Source organism: Gopherus flavomarginatus, chromosome 3 (assembly GCF_025201925.1).
Source record: "Gopherus flavomarginatus isolate rGopFla2 chromosome 3, rGopFla2.mat.asm, whole genome shotgun sequence".
Classification (NCBI taxonomy): Eukaryota; Metazoa; Chordata; order Testudines; family Testudinidae; genus Gopherus; species Gopherus flavomarginatus.
The window spans coordinates 156,316,152-156,337,164 of record NC_066619.1 but is presented as its reverse complement, the minus strand read 5'-3'; the positions used below and the strand labels follow the sequence as shown (position 1 = coordinate 156,337,164).

At 46.4% G+C, this 21,013-nt stretch overlaps 1 protein-coding gene across 1 annotated transcript in view; it reads right to left on the bottom strand.

Annotated features, from left to right (window-relative positions):
* BMP2K (BMP2 inducible kinase) overlaps positions 1-21,013 on the bottom strand; it is an 85,777-nt gene that overhangs the window by 28,093 nt on the left and 36,671 nt on the right. The window contains exons 10-12 of the mRNA XM_050945249.1: positions 19,793-19,962; positions 17,571-17,666; positions 14,933-15,138 (exon numbers count right to left, since the gene is read on the bottom strand). Of these exons, the coding sequence (XP_050801206.1) occupies positions 14,933-15,138; positions 17,571-17,666; positions 19,793-19,962 (472 nt within the window). The remainder of the gene's footprint in view (positions 1-14,932; positions 15,139-17,570; positions 17,667-19,792; positions 19,963-21,013) is intronic.

The window sequence follows — 21,013 nt, the reverse complement described above, 5'->3', positions numbered from 1 at the left end:
GACACTACCATGACGGAAGAGGTTCTTAAACCTACCTCTGAGAGGCCATAGCTATGTCAACTGTGTCTACACTGGGGCTTAGGTTGGTTTAACTACGTCACACAGGGCATGACATTTTTCCACAATTAAAGCAGACATAACTTTACAGTGCAGACCAGGCCTAAACAGATATGTAAATATACGTTCATTCTTTCCATTTTTTATTAACCGGAAACATACAAAATTTTGCCCTGGCCTCTTGATTTACGTCTCCTAACCCCTTCTACGTGCCCACCCTCCAGCTTTTCCAATTTGTATAAAAATCATGATCCCATATCCGATGCAGCCTGAAAATATTCAACTCAAATTTAAAATTAAAAAGCTAAGAGAAAAAAAGTGGTGATAACCCAATTCCCTTTGGTGGTGGAAATATCACTGGCAAAAGCAGCCAAACCAGTAATAAACTACAGTCTTTGGCTTTAGGTGAAGACTTATGACAATGAGACCAACTGACGTGGCCTGCCACCAGGAGGCAGGCAAAACCCAATTATCCATGGATAGTTACTTAGAAATCATGGGAAAGATCTAAACTCTGACTGAAATCATACTAAAAAGCATGATGTTCTTAGGAGCCTTGTCTGAATGTTTGGAGAAGGAGCAATTACTTCCTTACAGTAACGCTGAGTTCAAAATGTTGTGCCCCTATGGGTGCTCCACATAGGATGTGTGTGCGCTCACACGCTCTCAATCACAGACTGCCAAATAGTGTCTGCTGGCCCGTGCCTGCACAGAACAGTGCCTGCCTTATGCTTCAAATGAGGGGATAAAAAGAGATGCAAGCCCACTGCAACTCAGTTCCTTTTCAGTGAAAACTCCACAGTAGAGGGAAAGGAGGACAGGAAGTGAAGTATCCATAGGGACAAAACCTCTTGAAGAACTCAAGTAACTGTAAGACAAGTAACCTCTCCCTCTTCAAGTGTATGTCTCTGAGTGCTCCACTGTAGCAAATTCCCAAGCAGTAACAATGAAGTGATGGGTGGTAAGGGAGGAGTTCAAATGATTGTATCACCAAAGGTGGCGTCATTGCTAGAAGCAAGTAAAATGGCATAATGCTGCTCAAAAGTAGGGAAAGATGACTAAATTGCAGTTTTGCAGATTTCTGTTATAGGGACGTCCTTCAGGAGAGCTATAGATCCAGGCTGCACTCTAGTGGAAGAAGTTGTTACTTGTATTAGGAGACATCTGAGGTGCAGCCTCACGTGGGTAATCACAAATCCAGAAGCAGACATGTCACCCAATAGCTCTACACAAGCCTTTAAGGTTGTTTGTGGGCTGAACTGCAGTGTTGAGATTAACTGGATAGGATGGAAAATCTTTCCTTGGGTAGATAGGCTCTTGCTATTGTGGAGTTTCAAGTGGCCCTATAAAATCTATTTTTTGAACCAGAAATAGTATGGATTTCCGAGGATGGCTCAGAGATTACAATAAAGTTAATGCCTTGCCCACTGATGACTGGACCTCCTCAGGTGACCTGCCTTAGAGCAGCCAGTTGTCCAAGCACAGGACTATCAAGCTGACAGAGAAGCTGCTACTGCTGAGAGGATCTTTCTCAGCACCCTTTGAGCCACAGAGAGTCTGAAAGGGACAACTCAATATTGGTAGTGATCTCTTCCTATTCTAAAGTGTAGGCAGTGCTTGTGGGATGGGTGGATGGCCACATGAAAGCAGACATCCTGTAAGTTGAGGGCAACAAACCAGCCTCCCAGATCTAGGGATGAAATAATGGTAGAAGTGTCACCATTCTGAAGTGCTGCGCTAGAACATAATTCAAATTCTTGAGTCTCACCCTCTCGGTCTCTTGGGAACTAGAAAGAGATCGGAATACAAGCCTCTTTCAATAAGCTGTGGCAGAACTGGCTCTATTGCTTAGAAGAGAAGGGGGATTGAACCTCTTATCTTACAAGCTCCTCATGAGAAGGGTCCCTGAGGAGGGACAGGTAAGGGGGAGTGAGAGGGAGGGGAGTGAAAGTGGATGGAATAACCAACTCTGATGACCTCCAGTATCCACTTGTCTGAGGCAAGGAGTGGGACAGAGTCTCCAAAAGGGACACGGGGAAGTAATTGCACAAGAGAGGATCCAGCGGAATGGGATACTCGATGCTCTTGACTGAGCTGTCAAAACCACATCTTAGAAAGAGCAGACTGACTAGAAGGTGGGAGGGGGTCCTCATTTTTGCTGTTTGTATCTGCCCAAGAAGAGTTCCTGAGGCTTAGAGAAGGTGTGCTGATGATACTAGAATGGACTGGATCTTTGAGCAGTTTGGGATCTACTAAACAATCTTGCTGTTGTAAGAGCCTAAATCCCCAGTGGCTGCAAAACTGCCCTGGAATCCTTGAGTAAGAAGAAAGAGGAGTCCATATTCTCACTGAAGAGATTGGATCCTTCTAAAGGGAGACACTCTCCACAGTGTTTTGCACCCCTCTCAGAAAATCTGAGGCCTGGAGCCAGGATGCTCTTCTCATGACCACAGTCGTGGCTGTGGCCCTGGAGCTGTGTTGGTGACATTTAGGGTAGTCTGCACAGAGGCTTTTGCAACTAATTAGACTTCCAAGATGGACTGAAATTGATTTCTCTGGTCTTGTGGCAGGTGTACAATAAAATGTGTAAATTTTGAGTATGTGGTAAAGTCTTGTTTTGCCACAAAGGCCTGATAATTGACAATATGAATTTGAAGAGCAGAAGATGAGTAGCTCTTCCTGCCCAGACAGTCCAGTCACTTGATCCCTTGTCCACAGGAGAAGGTCTACAGTGTGCTTGATGACTCCTTTCGTTGGCTGCATCCACCACCAGGAATTAGGGCTGGGATAAGAAAATAAGTGTTCTATTCCACTTGATCAGATATAATACATTTTATCTACCCTCTTACAGGTGGATGGAATTGTGGCAGGTGTTTGCCATAAAGTACACACAAGAGATAGAGAAATTAATAGGCAGGGCAATCTTTCCTTGGGGATTGATATTCCAAATATCCACCAAGGAATGATGCTACTCTTGGACTTCTTCTAGCAGGATTTGGAGAGAGTCCACCAGCCACTGCATGAAGTCCTGGAAGGTCTTGAAGTCACCAGCATAGGAAGGTGGTGATATTACTGCCACCTGGTCCAGAAATAAAGAGGATCTGACTGAAGGAGAAGAGACCCCCTGAGGTTCTTGTCCCTCCTGTGTATCATCCGATACCGAAGTAGTGAGCGAATTGTCTGTTGATACCCATGAACAGTAAGGTACTGGTAGGTACTGATCCTTTATCTCCAAGAAAAAAGTAAGACTTCTCAATGATAATCAGACTCTCTAGACCTACAATGTCCGGTAGGTACCCCCAAAATCCTCTTTATTAGAGGGATTCATAGGAGTGTAGTGGTACAGTACATGGAAGAATTCCTGTACCAAGATCTGACCAATCCTCTCCTGAGCTACAAAGGGAACCTCAAGGTAACACAGCCAGTTCTAAAGGCTGGTGACTCAGGAAAGTTTCGACTTGTGGCTGTCTGAATGGTACCAGGGCGGGAGCTTTGACAGATCTCAACAGTGAGACTCCAGCTCATCAGAAATTATAAGGGCCTCCAAATTTAGGAGCTGAAGGCCTCTGATAGCCTTTAATAAAGACTTGGGCTGTTACCAGAGGCGGAAATGCCTACTGATGACATGGAGATTGTTGCAGTACCGAGGAAGCTGCAGGGTCTTCAACCATCTGCGAACTGTGGTAACAGAACGGTATCAATATATGCACGATAGCCCTATGTATATAGCAGTGCCATGAAGGATCAGGTGATGCCACTGCAGTAGGTGCTCTGGCGCTAGCGAGCTTGTCTATATGGAGCTTCTTATGTGGTACAAAAACCTCGGTCCTGGACTCAGTCAGAGATTCAGCCATACCCTCTGAGGAATGCGAAGTCTGAGAGTGGGTCATATGGGGTGACCTACCTCTTTTCTTTGTCCACCTGGCCGGGGAGATGTGCATCTTTTCCTTTGAAAAGGTCATTTCTGGAGCTGCAGACGAAGCTCCAATGGTGGCCAAAGCAGCCAGCAATGTTGAGGCCAACATAGAGGAGGAGGGAGCAGACCCCTCTGGAACTAGAGTACGTTTCATTAGGCAGGAGTTTTAGTCTAGTTTCCCTGTCCTTTTGGACCTGTCTTTGAATCCCAGACACACTTTACACTATGAAGTCCCCCAAACAACGCAGGCAACTCAAGTGTCTGTCACTGCAGGGAAAAGTCCTGTGGCAGGTCTGGGAAGGCTTAAACCCTTAAAGTGTAACAGATTGTGTTCCAGCACAAATGAATGGACCAAGAAGAGGAAGGGGAAACACTTTGTTGCTCCCAGGAGCACAAATGTGCTAAACAAAAATAGAAAAGGGGATAATTAAGTAAATAGATAAAATAAATAAGGATTTCACAAAATGAAAAAAATGGCAGAAACCTGGAGACAGCAGAACACTCCACTCTGAGGGTATGTCTACACTACGGGATTATTCCGATTTTACATAAACTGATTTTGTAAAACAGATTGTATAAGTCGAGTGCATGCGGCCACACTAAGCACATTAATTCGGTGGTGTGCATCCATGTACCAAGGCTAGCGTCGATTTCTGGAGCATTGCACTGTGGGTAGCTATCCCGTAGCTATCCCACAGTCTCCCCCGCCCATTGGAATTCTAGGTTGAGATCCCAATGCATGATGGTGCAAAAACAGTGTCGCAGGTGATTCTGGGTAAATATCACTCAATCCTTCCTCTGTGAAAGCAACGGCAGACAATCATTTCGCGCCTTTTTTCCCTGGATTGCCCTGGCAGACGCCATAGCATGGCAACCATGGAGCCTGTTTTGCCTTTTGTCACTGTCACCGTGTGTACTGGATGCTGCTGACAGACGCGGTACTGCAGTGCAACACAGCAGCATTCATTTGCCTTTGCAAGGTAGCAAAGATGGTTACCATCCCTACTGCACCACCTGCCATTGTAAATTGGCGATGAGATGACCGTTATCAATCATTTTGTACCGTCTGCTGCTGTCATGGGTGCTCCTGACAGGCCTCGCTGAGGTCGGCCAGGGGTGCATGGACAAAAATGGGAATGACTCCCCGGGTCATTCTCTTCTTTATGTTTTGTCTAAAAATACAGTCAGTCCTGCCTAGAATCTGGGGCAAGTCTACTAGAGAGCCAAAGAGCACAGCCGCTCCGGGTCAGAGCCCCAGAGATCCCGCAGAAATGATGAACTGCATGCCATTCTAGGGGGTGCCCCTGCAACAACCCCACTCGTTGCTTCCCTCCTCTCACACCCCTCCTGGGCTACTGTGGCAGTGTCCCTCTATTGTGTGATGAAGTAATAAAGAATGCAGGAATAAGAAAAAGATGGTTACTCACCTTTGTAACTGTTGTTCTTCGAGATGTGTTGCTCATATACATTCCAATTAGGTGTGCGCGCGCGCCACGTGCACGTTCGTCGGAAGATTTTTACCCTAGCAACACTCGGTGGGTTGGCTGGGTCGCCCCCTAGAGTTGCACCACCATGGCACCGGATATATACCCCTGCCGACCCAACGGCCCTTCTTGCCGGCTACTCCGACAGAGGGGAAGGAGGGTGGATTTGGAATGGATATGAGCAACACATCTCGAAGAACAGTTACAAAGGTGAGTAACCGTCTTTTCTTCTTCGAGTGCTTGCTCATATCGATTCCAGCCTTACCTAGGCGCTGGGGTCGGAGTGAGATGTTGCAGAATACAGAACTGCTGAGCCAAAGGCTGCATCATCTCTGGACTGTTGAACCAGAGCGTACTGTGAGGCAAAGGTGTGGACGGAGGACCAGGTAACTGCGCGACATATCTCCTGGATGGGTACATGAGCCAGGAAGGCGGCAGATGAAGCCTGAGCCCTGGTAGAATGTGCAGTGAGGTGGCTCAAGGGGACATGAGCCAAGTCATAACAAGTACAGATGCACGACGTAACCCAAGACGAGATCCTCTGGGAGGAGACAGGTAGGCCCTTCATTAGGTCTGCCACCGCGATGAAGAGTTGGGGCATTTTACGAAAGGGTTTTGTCCACTCGATATAAAATGCGAGCGCTCTACAGACGTCTAGGGAGTGCAATTATTGTTCCCATCGTGACGAGTGTGGCTTTGGGAAGAAGACTGGAAGAAAGATATCCCGGTTGATATGAAAGGTCGATACCACTTTAGGGAGGAAAGCCGGGTGTGGTCGCAACTACACCTTGTCCTTGTGAAACACAGTATATGGTGGGTCCACCGTGAAAGCCCTAAGCTTGGAGACTCGTCTGGCTGATGTAATGGTTAAGAGGAAAGCTGTCTTCCAGGAAAGGTATAGCAGCGAGCAGGTTGCTAACGGCTTGAAAGAGGCAGACATAAAAGTCTGGTTAGAACCAGGTTGAGGTCCCAGGTCGGGGCGGGGACGGCGTACTTGGGGGTATAGGCGGTCCAAGCCCTTGAGGAACCTAGAAACCATAGGGTGTGAGAACACGGAGCGGCCACTTTCCCCTGGGTGGAAGGTAGAGATGGCCGCCAAGTGCACCCTCAATGATGATACCGCTAGGCCCTGTTGTTTGAGAGACCAGAGGTAGTCCAAGTTGGTGGGGATCGAGACCTCAGTGGGAGTAACATTATGTGTTTCGCACCAGCAGGAGAAACGCTTCCACTTGGCCAGATACGTTGACCGAGTGGAAGGTTTCCTGCTACCCAGGAGTACTTTTTGTACTGAGGCAGAGCAACGTAACTTGGACTGGCTTAACCATGCAGCAGCCATGCTGTGGGGTGAAGGGACTGCAGGTCTGGGTGGTGAAGTCTGCCGTGGTCCTGAGTTATGAGGTCTGGGCGAAGAGGCAGGGTAACTGGGTTGGCTATCGACAGGTCAAGAAGCATGGTGTACCAGTGCTGCCTGGGCCATGCAAGAGTGATCATGATCAAGCGAGCTCTGTCCTTGCGGAGCTTTATCAGGACCCTGTGAACCAGTGGGAACGGTGGAAAGGTGTAAAGCAGTTGGCTCATCCACGGCATCAGGAAAGCGTCCTAGATCAAGCCCAGGGAGAGGCCTTGGAAGGAGCAGAACATCTGGCATTTCCTGTTCTTGTGGGAAGAGAAGATGTCTATACGGGGAAAGCCCCACTTTTGGAAAACATAATGAATAATGTCCGGATGAATTGACCACTTGTAAGACAGGAAGGATCTGCTGAGTCGATCCGCCAGAGTGTTCCGAACCCCTGGGAGAAAAGACACTACCAGGTCTATCGAGTGGGCTATAAAGAAGTCCCAAAGCTGGATGGCTTCCTGACAAAGGGGGGAGGACCATGTCTGTCCCTGCTTGTTTATGTAATACATGGTCGTTGTGTTGTCTGTGAACACTGAGACACAACGGCCTTGCAAATGCTGTTGAAACACCTGGTACGCAAGGCGGACTGCTCTCAGCTCTTGGACATTGATGTGCAAGGCCAGCTCCTGAGATGACCAAAGGCCTTGAGTGCGAAGATGGCCGAGGTGAGCACCCCAGCCGAGAGATGATGCATCCATTGTCAGGGACATAGAAGGCTGAGGTGGATGGAACGGCATCTTTGCACACAGCAGGGAGGGCATCAACCACCAGTCGAGGGAGCCTAGGATGCTCGGGAGAATCGTGACTATCATGTCTATGGTGTCCCTGCCCAGGTGGTATACCGAGGTGAGCCAAGATTGGAGGGGACGGAGGCATAGCCTGGCATGTTTGGTCACGAACGTGCAGGCAGCCACGTGACCCAGGAGACCGAGACAAGTGTGAGCTGAAGTTGTCGGGAAGTTCTGTAGGCCTCGGATAATTGTTACCATCGCCTGAAACCGAGGCTGTGGTAAGTAGGCTTTGGCGAGATTGGAGTCCAGGATGGCCCCAATGAAGTCTATCCTCTGTGTGGGAACCAGAGTGGATTTCTCTGTATTGATCATCAGGCCTAGACTCATGAATAGGTCCTTGACGATGTCCACATAATGAGATACAGAAAAACATTAAACGACAGCGGCAGAGGGAGGTGGTGACTACAGCCATGCACTTTGTGAATACTCTTGGAGCTGCAGAGAGGCCGAACGCAAGGACCGTAAACTGGAAATGCTGACGGTTGGCTACAAATCGGAGGTATCGTCTGTGCGGAGGATAGATGGCTATGTGAAAATACGCGTTCTTCATATCAAGGGCGGCATACCAGTCTCTGGGATCCAAGGATGGGATGATGGTCCCCAGGGATACCATGCGGAACTTCAACTTAATCATGAACTTGTTGAGTTCTCGCAGGTCTAGGATAGGTCTGAGACCTCCCTTCGCCTTGGGGATTAGGAAATAGCGGGAGTAGAACCGCTTGCCCCTTTCGTCCTTTGCTACCTCCTCTACGGCTCCCATAGCAAGGAGCATCGGCACCTCTTGTAAGAGGAGTTGCTCGTGAGATGGGTCCCTGAAGAGGGACGAGGATGGGAGGTGGGAAGGGTGGGGCGAAATAAACTGGAGGCGGTACCCAAGTTCCACCATGCATAGGAACCAACAATCCGAAGTTAGCTGGGACCACGCAGGGAGGAAAAAGGAGAGGCTGGTAAAGTCTTGTTTAAGTCTTGTTGTAAGAGGGAGGGAAAGGATCCTGGAAAGGAACTGGTACACTGTCCTCGGGCGCACCTTCAAAAGTTTGGCTTTGGCCCTGTAGGTGGCTTGGAGGGGCCCTGATTTTGGCCCCCTTGGGGTCCTGACTGCCATCTACGACCGGCTCGACTATGCCTTCTGCCAAAGTCCTGCCTCTGTCTAGGCGGAGGGTAAGGGCGGCGAGGCTGAGGGCGGGAAGGCCGGCATTGAGTCACCGGCATGTGCATGCCGAGAGCGCGCATAATGACCCTGTTGTCCTTCAGGCTTTGCAGGGTCATTTCAGAAAAGAGGCCTCGACCGTCAAAGGGCAAGTCCTGTATGGTATGCTGTAGTTCTGGTGGGAGGCCTGACACTTGAAGCCATGAAATGTGTCTCATGGCAACTCCCGAGGCCAGAGTCCTGGCCGCAGAGTCTGCTGCACCCAGCGAAGCCTGGAGGGAAGTCCTCGCCACTTTCTTTCCCTCCTCCAAGAGGGGAGCAAACTCTTGACGGGAGTCTTGAGGGACTAACTCCGTGAACTAGCCCACCGCCACCCAGGTGGTGTAGTTGTAGCGTCTAAGTAGGGCTTGCTGGTTTGCCACCCGGAGTTGGAGGGCGCCTGCAGAGTATACCTTACGGCCCAGTAAGTCCATGCGCCTAGCCTCCTTCGATTTTGGAGCTGGAGCTTACTGGCCAGGGTGTTCCCTCTCATTGACAGACTGTATGACAAGGGAGCAGGGAGGAGGATGGACGTACAGGTACTCGTACCCCTTAGAGGGCACCATGTACTTGTGCTCAACTCCTCTGGCAGCGGGTGGAATAGAGACTGGAGACTGCCAGATGGTATCAGCATTGGCCTGGATGTCCGGATGAATGGTAAGGTCGCTCTTGTGGAGACGTCAGCCGACAGAATATCCACCACTGGGTCCTCTATCTCCAGCAACTCCCCTACCTGGAGATTCATATTCAGTGCCACTCGTCTCAGGAGGTCCTGATGGGCTCTCAGGTCAATTGGAGGAGGGCCCATGGAGGATGTCCCCACCATTGCCTCATCAGGAGAGGAGGAAGAGGAGACGCCAGGGACAAGCAGGTCCTGTGTGGACTCTTGCTCTTGGATGACCTCCGGCTCCAGTGGAATCTGGGAGTCTGGTGGCCGAACAGGCGCTTCCTCCGTACCGGTAGGAGGGAGGCAGCTGATAGTCGCCTCCGGCACCCGGTGCTCCGATGGAGCAGAGCGAGATGGGACCGGAGGTACACCTTGGGCCTGGTGGTACGCCCAAGGTGTCCAGAATGACCACTGATGGGGGCCTTGATCTTGGGCCTGGGTCTCCTGGAAGATTCTGGCGGGCACATCGGAGTCACGGTCCTGTGCATAGGAACTGTCCGCATGAGAGGACACAGATGCATGTCGGGATGGCCAAGGAGGGGCTGAAAACCTCTGGGAAGAGTCTCCCTCTATGATCGATCTCACTCTGTGCGGCACCAGGGATTGGTACCGGGAGCATACTGGTACCAGGAACGAGATCGAGACCTACGACCGGAGTGGTGCCGGGAGGTCGACCGGGATCTCAAAGCTCGATGTCTGGAGTGGCTATGAGAGTCACGGTGCCTGTAGCAGTGCCTGGATCTGGATCGGTGCCAAGAGTACCAGACCGGCGAACGGGATGCTGATCAGTGCCGCTGGTGCGACTGGTGCCAAGACAAGGATCGGTGCCGGGATTGCGATTGGCGTCGGGACTGGGATCAACGATGGGACCGAGAACACCGGCAGGATCATGATCGTGAGCGGTGCCGCTCTGCGGTGCCGACAGAGGGTGGCCTCATCAAGGCCTGCTTGTCTACCAATTGTTTGACCCGCACCAGCGGTGCCGGGGGTTGAGGCAGGGCAGACTGTCATCGCGATCAGCTCCCTCGCTGTGGAAAAAGTCTCCGGCGTGGAAGGAATAGTGAGCTCGACCACGACTCTCGCCGGGGAGCTTTCAGGTACCGGACTCGATGGCCCTTGGGGGACCGGAATCGATGGTGCCAACGTTGTCAGTGCCGCAGCAGGTGTAGGTGCCGGGCGGTCCGATCTAGCCAGGTGCTCTGGCTGCGGTGCAGGTGGCACGGAAGCAGCGTGAGTCTTATGTCTCTTCACCCGCGGGGAGAGAGAACGGTGCCGAGCAGACGTCGGTGCCGGTGATGGTCGGTGCCGAGAGGCCTTAGCAGTACTGGTGCGATCTGGTGCCAAAGAAGCGCTTCTGCCCATGGAATGACCAGCGCTCGGTGCCGAGGGCGGAGGAGTAAGACTTGCCTCCATCAGGAGCTGTTTGAGACGAAAGTCCCGCTCCTTTTTCATCCTCAGCTTGAAGGCCTTGCAGATCCAGCACTTATCGGCGAGGTGGGATTCCCCGAGGCACTTAAGGCAGGAGTCGTGGGGATCTCCTGTTGGCATCGGCTTATGACAGGTCGAGCACGGTTTGAAACCCGGTGAACCTGGCATGGGCCCCGGCACCAGGTGCGGGGAAGGGGCTAATCCTCGAACCCCTCTTAACTATATACATTAACAATGTTATAAAAACGAGTAAGAATTAACTGCAACTATAGAAATTTCAACTATATACACAAGAATAACGAGAGAACTATGAGTAGCTAGGGAAGTGGAGATAAGTTAAGCCACGCTCCACTGTTCCAACAACTGACACAGGCCGTAAGAAGGAACTGAAGGGCCATTGGGTCAGCAGCGGTATATATCCGGCCCACGGCGGCGCCACTCTAGGGGGCGACCCAGCCAACCCACCGAGTGTTGCTAGGGTAAAAATCTTCCGACGAACATGCACGCAGCGCGCGCACACCTAATTGGAATCAATATGAGAAAGCACTCGAAGAACACTGACCTTTTAGCGAGATAAAATGAGGAGGAGGCAGCCTCCAGCTGCTGTGATAGTCCAGGGAGTACAGAATCTTCTCTTTAGTTCTCTTTAGACATGAAGGGGGTGGAGGGGCTGATGGAGCTCAGGCTCCAGCTTCTATGAGGACGACAGTTACCCAGCATTTTGCACCGTCTGCCAGGAATGACAGGGAGTCATTCCCATTTTTACCGAGGCCAGCCAGGAGCACTCACGGGATGATGACGGTTTTCCACCATTTTGTACCATCTGCCATCAGGAAAGGAAGGGGAGGGGATGCTGCTGTTCAGCGACGCAGCATCGCGCCTACCAACAGCATGCAGTAGAGTTACGGTGACAGTGAAAAATGGCAAGAAACAATTTTTTTCCCTTTTCTTTCACGGCGGGAGGAGGGGTGGTAAATTGACGAGATATACCCTGAACCACCCCGGACAATGTTTTTGACCCTTCAGGCATTGGGAGCTCAGCCGAGAATGCAAATGCTTTTCGGAGACTGTGGGATAGCTGGAGTCCTCAGTCCCCCCTCCCTCCCTCCATGAGTGTCCATTTGATTCTTTGGCTTTCCGTTACGCTTGTCACGCAGCACCGTGCTGAGTCTCTGCCGTGGCCTCTGTCTATCATAGCCTGGACATTTTTTAAGATGCTTTGTCATTTCGTCTTCTGGAACGGAGCTCTGACAGAACAGATTTGTCTCCCCAAACAGCGATCAGATCCAGTATCTCCCATACAGTCCATGCTGGAGCTCTTTTTGGATTTGGGACTGCATGGCCACACATGCTGATCAGAGCTCCATGCTGGGCAAACAGGAAATGCAATTCAAAAGTTCACGGGGCTTTTCTTGTCTACCTGGCCAGTATATCCGAGTTCAGATTGCTTTCCAGAGCGGTCACAATGGTGCACTGTGGGATACCGCCCGGAGGCCAATACTGTCGATTTGCAGCCACATTAACCCTAATCCGACATGGCAATACCGATTTCAGCGCTACTCCTCTTGTTGGGGAGGAGTACAGAAACCAGTTTAAAGAGCCCTTTATATCAATATAAAAGGCCTCGTTGTGTGGACGGGTGCAGGGTTAAATTGGTTTAACGCTGCTAAATTTGGTATAAACGCATAGTATAGACCAGGCCTGAGCTGCAGGAAATGAAGAGGAAGCTGAGCACGAGGCACAGCTCTGAGCAGAAGCAGCCCTCTGAACACTAATTTGCAGTCTCCAATCGAGAGCGCATGCACATCCTAAGGTGGGGAATCCATAGGCACGAACTTAAAGAAGAACTGAAACTTTTATTTATAGGTAGAAGCGAAACATACTGGGACAATGAGAACAAAACAGTCAGTCAAGGCCTTTTTTTTAAAAAAAATACAAAATGCTGAAAAAATCCACTTTTGAAGTCTTTCAAACATAGTTAACTTTCACCAGTATCTACCATTGACAACATATAAAAACCCAAAAAACTTTAAGGATTGGCAACTTTTCATCAACGTTCTGGTGTTTTGTTGTCTGTATTTTCCTTTTGATTTTATTTTCTGTTGTAAGCTGCAGAGGTTTAGGGGCTGTGAAGCTGGGACCGAGTGAACTCTCACATGGGAGAGAAAAAAGGACCCAAGAAGCTGACTCCAATTAACTACTATTTTCAGAGTCTGCTGGAGTTGGAGGAGGCTGGGATTTATGCAAGCCAGACCCAGCTTATTCCAGAGAGGAGGGACAGCATCACCATCGGCACCAAGAAGAGTAAGCTGAAGGAGTGTCAAGAGGAAAAACTGCCCCGGAAGGGGCCGAAGGAGAGGCAGTCACCTTGGGGAAAAAGGTATTGAGGTTGGGGAGGATGGGGCACCAACTGGGACATGCATTGCTAAGAAACTGTGAACTTGTCTGGCAGGTAAAAACTATGTAGACTTTGATTGTAGATGACAAACTACTGACATGTCTTTAGTAAGGCCTCCTACATGCTCGCTGGTGTCCATTGTCTGTGGTGGTCAGGTCATCTTGGCTCATCAGACAATGCCTTGGTGATATTTGGGACATATCTGGAGGACCACCTCACCTTAGGCCATGTCTACACTACAGCATAAAATCAAAATTATTAAAACCGGTTTTATAAAACTGGTTTTATAAAATCGATTTTACGCGTCCACACTAGGGCACATTAATTCAGTGGTGTGCGTCCATGGTCCTAGGCTACCATCGATTTCCGGAGCAGTGCACTCTGGGTAGCTCAGTAAAAGAATGAGACCAATAACTTCGATTTCCGTCCACACTAACCCTAAATCGATATAGTAATATCGATTTTAGGGTTACTCCTCTCGTTGGGGAGGAGTACAGAAATCGATTTTAAGAGCCCTTAAAATCGATTTAAAGTGCCTTGTAGTGTAGACGGGTACAGCGTTAAATCAATTTAACGCTGTTTAAATCGATTTAACGCTGTAGTGTGGACCAGGCCTTAGTGACCTCCTGCTGAACTTCCTGGGGCTTCTGAGAAGCACCTGGTTTACAGAAGCCTATCAAAACCTCAGGCCGTGGTTACTCCTGAGTTCTAACAGCATACCTTAGCTGTCCTGGATGAAGACGATGCCTCTTTATCTGATGTGGTCTCTGTGGATTCTTGCTACTTGTCAAGAGGAAAATTTCACCTGTCATCTGCATGTTGCCTTCAGCTACTGAGTCTCAAGTGTGATCTTACATCTTTGGAGAGGGCTCCCATATGGTGCCAAATTCAGCCTAATTTAACACAACCCTCACCCACATCTGACCATAAAAGCTCTCTCCTTTACCCTTCAATCTATGTCTGTTTGGTTCAGAAAACTGACTTAACATCACAGCTTTGTAAGTAAGCTGAAAATATTTCAGCTGCAGCCTCATTCATATTTCCATCATAACAAACTTAAGCAATGAAGCTGATTTTTTGAATTCTCTTTTCTTTCCAATGTATAGTGAATAAAGTAGAAAAGTTTACATTGTGTACACCTAAAGTTAAGGCCTGAAAACTGAAAAAAACTTAAGACATAGCTTGTGTTGTGGGGTGCACAAGTAACATGCAACAATAAATCACGACATATGCACACCTTTGAGCAGCATATAAAAAGGTTTTAATCCTGCCTAGAGATAGCAGAATGGTAAATGGCAGCAGGTGTCAAGTTAGCCCATGACCAACCAAGGCAAGAAGTGAGGTTAGTCCAGAAGCAATCAGCTTTGAAAGGTGTGTTCTGTCAGTAGCAGAACCTGAACTGATTTGTAAGTCAGAGTAACCAGAGAAGCACCTCACCTCAATATAAACAGCATCAAGTTGAATGCAGATTGTAGGACACATTTTAAATAAATTTCAGAATACTGAAGAAAACTTGTCTTGAGAAAGGACCAGCCAAGTATTTGTACAGTGACCATCACAACAGGACCAAGTCAATTAGGGCATCCGGCCCTAGTCTCTCAACAATATGCGTACTTGCCTATTGGCCGGATAAGGAGAATCCATCACAGCTCCAACATGAGCTGGAAGTGATGCAGAGTAGGAAATTAAGGCTGGTGAGAACTCTTGAGGAGAGGTAAGATACTCAGGAGACTGTGGATGTTGAGGTTGCTGTTGATGTTGCTGTGCAAGGATCCGCTGATGTAAGAGAGCTTGCTGGTATTGTTGCACCTGAGGAAGATACTCACCATTATAAAGTAATCAGAATTCATTTAGCCATTAAAAACAGGCCACTTTCACTTTGCTTCTTGTAAAGTATTTGGACTTGCAATATGACTCTCTCATCATAGTTTTCAATGTTATTGGAGCTGTATTGGTCCCAAGATATGAGACACGAAGTGGGTGAGGTAGTATCTTTTTTTGGACCAACATCTGTTGGTGGAGGGGACAAGATTTTGAACTTCTCAGTGCTCTTCACCTTCTCCAGACCTGAGGAAGAGCTCTGTGAAGCTTGAAAGCTTGTCCCCTCCACCAACAGTAGCTGGTCCAATAAAAAAATACTACCTCACCCAGCTTGTCTGAAATCAATATACGAGGAGAAAGCCAAAAAACCATCAAGCTATGGCAAAGCCAAAGTTACATATTCCTGCTGAAACTGCAGGAAACCAATATTAGAGCACTTATACTACTAATAAAATTGCTGGTTTAATAAATCACTCATTGAAACATATGAGTTGGAGGAGGAAAAAAAATCAAACTAAATATATAATGTTACCATTGCTACTAATTTGGTTTGTTTTTTTTTAAATTACACCCACTTTCAATACACCTCTACCCTGATATAACGCTGTCCTCGGGAGCCAAAAAAAATCTTACCGTGTTATAGGTGAAACCGCGTTATATCCGAATTCGTGTTATATCAGGGTAGAGGTGTATATTGAGGGCACTGTATGGCAGCACAGAGGAGTCCTTACAATTCTGTAGTGGATGCGCTGTCAACAAGTTATGTTTTACTATATCCATTAAAGGATGAAATGCTGAATAATGTTCATTTTAGTAATCTTGCTGTAAATTATCCTTGCAAATATTGTAGTTGCCCACATACCCAGATAAATCTATTTTGATGGGGGAGTAAAATCTCTAATTATGTTAGAGATAAGAGAGAGTGTACTAATTAGATTGGGCTAATTACTTTTCCATGACTACATTACAAAGCTGGAGTAAATTGACAATACTGTATCTATTAATAAAAATAAAAACATTTAAAATTAGTTTAAACCTAAGTCTAATGAAATTGAACCTGACTACAAAGATGGTTTTAAGTCTGGAGGGATTGCATACCCCAAAATATGAAATTATTCCATCTGGCTAAGAAAAGACCAAACCACGCACAAAAGCTCTCTCAAAAGCAGAAAAATTCTGAGCTTAAAGTCCACCATGACGTACCTACATAGTGCAGCACAGATACTATGTAAGAATATTTACTGTTTAGTGAAATCATGATACATCAAACGGTAAATAAAGGAAAGGTTTTAACTTAAACATCAAACAATATCACAGTTAACTCAAGACTTTAGGTATATTTTAAAACCTGCATTCAAAAATATTTCATATAAAAAACTTCAGTCAATGTAACACATACTTGATTTCAAATGCTTTATCATAAGCAAGTGAAAAACTCTCTCTGCTCTGGTGCTCATCCTATATTTTATGGCATACTCAGAATATTAATTTATGAACAAATAAAAAGTAAAAACCAGAAAATGAGATGTTGCATAATAGTATGCATTTAGTAGCCAAGTTAACATTACTCTGAGAAAGTTAAGGTTCTAATAATAATAATAATAATGTTAGCTCAGCCACGTTTGTGCATACAACTGTCGCAATTATTAAAATATTTACTGGCAAAGGCAAGCAAAATTAATGCATGTTATGCTGTACTTCAATATGTACTTGCAAAAAAAATTATAAATATTTTAAATGGTGACTACTGTACTGCTTTTCTATTTTTGTCTTTAAGGACCAAACTTCCATAATTGTGTTCAAAATGAGTGTTCAGTTAATATGACTGCATGCAACTGCAGAATTTACATGTACCGTTAGCCAGTTGTATGTACAGTTGTGGTAAGTACCAGTACAATGGGGCCTGAAAGGAAACTGCTGGATATTCAGCACCTGAAATATTCAGGCCACTTAAGAACCCAATTTTAAGCAACCACTTTTGAAAGGCTTAGCCTGAAAAGTTTATTTCAAATATTGGATTTTATAGTGCTTTCATTTCCTACCAACATTTAGATGTTGAACATCTGCCTACATTCTTGTAACAACCAAATATCTCTCAGTCTAGTAAGTAACTACACCGCAGTGTTTCATGCAGTGTGCATTAACTGTAACCTAGTATTAAAACAAATCTACACATTCTTTAAATTGTGCTCATTATAAAATCAGTTAACAGATATGAACAGAGAAACATGTCAACATGCGCTATTTTGTTAGCGCTGAAAGCTGTAGCATGTTGGGAAAAGAATTAGATGATTTGCTGCCCAATATTTAAGATGTCTATTGCAGCTCAGATATCTATTAAGACTACTATATGTGGCAATTAATCTGTATAGCATACCAACTAATCAAATAAAGAATAGCAGCATCTACAGGCAACATACCATGGCAGGATACTGGGATGGGGAAGGTTGCTGTTGGTACATAGATTGCATCATAAGTTGTTGTTGAATCATTTGCTGGTGCATTGCTTGTTGATACTACATTTAGAAAGAAAGAGATATTTCTGAAAAAATTAACCAAAACAATTCAATGAGTAATGATTTTAAACAGCTTGTTTAAAAAACGCATCTATAAGCAGCCTTTTCAATAAAGGAGAGCCACGGTTAAATAAGAGTAAAACGCACTATCCACAATTGGTGCATTTTAAAACACGTTGTTCTGGTACTACAAGATATAAAAACTGGGCCAGTAGTTAGTCTATTTTGCAAGTGAACACTTAAATGAAAACTCAATGGTCTACCTTAAAAAGTAGAGTCGGGGGGGGGGGAGGAGGAGGAATGATGTATTATGGACCCATAGGATCTGTCAAACCTGGTTGCTCTTTTAGATTCCCTCTCAGATGGTTATTTATCGTATCACTCACCCTCAAGTGTCTTTTAGGCACTACACAGTACAAGTAAACTGAATGTGTTCCTCAGGAAATTTAGGCAGCCATACTCAACAGAACACAAGTTTAAGTCTTTTAAGGATACACAGTGTCAACAGAACAGCTGGAGCAATGCAGAATCAGTCACCAAAAGGGAACACCTTTGCTGACCATGATCAAAAAAGGGATCATAATGTTTCCAAGTATTTACAGGAGGATCCAACAAGAAGAGGGATCTGTCTTCTGCGCTCACTGCTGCTACCCTCCAGGATCAGAAAAACCTCAACAGCTATGGGAATTTTACACTGACTAGGCAAAACCACAGAATGATAATCCTACACAGATGGCATCTTTAGAGAACAACCTATTGCTGACAGTCGTTGCCAGTATTACGCTGTTTTCCTAGATTGCTGGTGTCATAAACAGATAAGTAAGAGTTAATAGAACAGAAGTACTTCATCTCTCTTGTGCCTGTAAAGGATTAACAAGATCAGTGAGCCAGGCTGTCACCTGACCAGAGGACCAATCAGGGGACAGGATACTTTCAAATCTTGAGAGAGGGAAGTTTTTGTGTGTGCTGTTAGTTTTTGATGGTTGTTCACTCCGGGGGCTCAAAGGGACCAGATGTGCAACCAGGTTTCTCTCCAATCTCTCCGATACAGGCTCTTATAAGTTCAGAATAGTGAGTACTAGGTAGATATAGCGAGTTAGGCTTATGTTTGTTTTCTTTATTTGCAAATGTGTATTTGGCTGGGAGGAGTTCAAATGTGTATTTGGCTGGAAGGATTTTAATTTGTACTTGAATACTTAGGCTGGGAGGGTATTCCCAGTGTCTATAGCTGAAAGACCCTGTAACATATTTCATCTTAAATTTACAAAGATAATTATTACTGTTTTTTTTCTCTCTAATTAAAAGCTTCTCTTGTTTAAGAATCTGATTTTTTTTTTTATTCTGGTGAGACCCCAGGGGACTGGGTCTGGATTCACCAGGGAATTGGTGGGGAGAAAGGAGGGAAGGGGGAGAGAAAGGTTAATTTCTCTCTGTGTTAGGATTACTTTCTCTCTCAGGGAGAGTCTGGGAGGGGGGAAGGTGAATTTTCCTCTCTGTTTTAAGATTCAAGGAGTTTGAATCACAGTAATCTTCCAGGGTAACCCAGGAAGGGGCAGCCTGGGAGAGGCAATGGTGAGGGAAAGGGTTTACTTTCCTTGTGTTAAGATCCAGAGGGACTGGGTCTTGGGGGTCCCCGGGCAAGGTTTTGGGGGGACAAGAGTGTACCAGGCACTGGAATTCCTGGTTGGTGGCAGCGCTACAAGTACTAAGCTGGTAATTGAGCTTAGAGGAATTCATGCTGGTACCCCATCTTTTGGACGCTGAGGTTCAGAGCGGGGAATTATACCATGACAGTTGGAATGCAAGGGTGTCTCACACATCACATCATTTACACCTAGTCCTAAGTCAAAATCCAGCTAGGATCCAAGTTCAAGCAGCCGGAAGAAATAGCAACTGGTTAATATACAGAACGTAACTATAAAAAGAGTGTTATGCAACAGATGCAGGATAAAGGTGAAATAAAACAGCCCATATTGCTCTCCACCTGAAAAAGGCAGAACCACCCATAGTAGCAGAAAAGTTTAAATTTTCATGTGTAATTGAAATATAGAATTTAAAATGTGGGCTTACTCACATTTAATTATTTTTTAAACATGGCATTTTCCTTTAGTAAAATAAGCCTGTACCTGTTGCATGTAAGCATCCTGAAGTAATTGTTGCTGGTGATGCAAGTGGTGCAACTGCTGTAATCTCCAGTCCCCCTGCTGCAGTTGCTGCAGTACTCTATTTTGTTGTGGAGGATGCTGATTGGTCCCTTGAGACAAGATCTCTTGTCCATTTCCTGGTCTTATGGTTCCTATAACATTTTTAAAGAATTTTATTAACTCATGTATTTCTGAAGTCTATTGGCAGAATTGTCAGTAACAGTCACATTTTTATTTTAACATTCTTACTGCAAACAAACTGTTTTCTAAGTCCGAGTATACATTTACTGCAGTATTACTACATAGCTCAGGGGTGTGAACAATCCAGATTATATGGACCCTAGCCCCCCACATAGCACTATGTTGACCAGAAGGCTTCTCCTGCCAACACAGGTCTTGCCTCTCCAGTCAGCTTACAGCATCTTCACGAGAAGTCTTCAATAATTCAAGTTCGTAGCATAGACCTGCCCTAAAAGTTTCCTGGACCAGTCTGGGAAATGGAAACCTTAGAGAAATAGAATTGCAAGCTAAATTTTATTTCTCTAAAGATATCTTGAAGAATTCTCACTCTAAGATATCAGGCCTCCAGCCTGAGTCACGTGGGAAACTCCCTTTGCTTTTATGATTTGACTTTATGGTCTTTGTCAGCTGGTTTGAGGGCTCTTCTTTACTGAGAATGCTCAGGAGGTCTCAAAACTTTCCAGTGAGTGGGAACTTGAAATTGAAATAGACAGTTCCCTTTATTCCATTTGTATCTCATAGACTCATAGACTCATAGGTCAGAAGGGACCAATCTGATCATCTAGTCTGACCTCCTGCACAAGGCAGGCCACAGAACCCCACCCATCCAATTTTATAACAACCCCTATCCCAGGACCGAGTTATTGAAATCCTCAAAAATGGTTTGAAGACCTCAAGCTGCAGAGACACCACCAGCAAGCGACCCGTGCCCCACGCTGCAGGGGAAGGCGAAAAACCTCCAGGGCACCTGCCAATCCGCCCTGGAGGAAAATTCCTTCCCGACCCCAAATATGGCGATCAGCTAAACCCTGAGCATGTGGGCAAGAGTCACCGGCTAGCACCCAAGAAGGAATTCTCCGCAGCAACTCAGTACCCATCGCATGCAACATCTCCCCGCAGACCATTGAGCAGACCTGTCTGGTGGTAATTCAAGATCAATTGCCCAAATTAATGATCCTATCA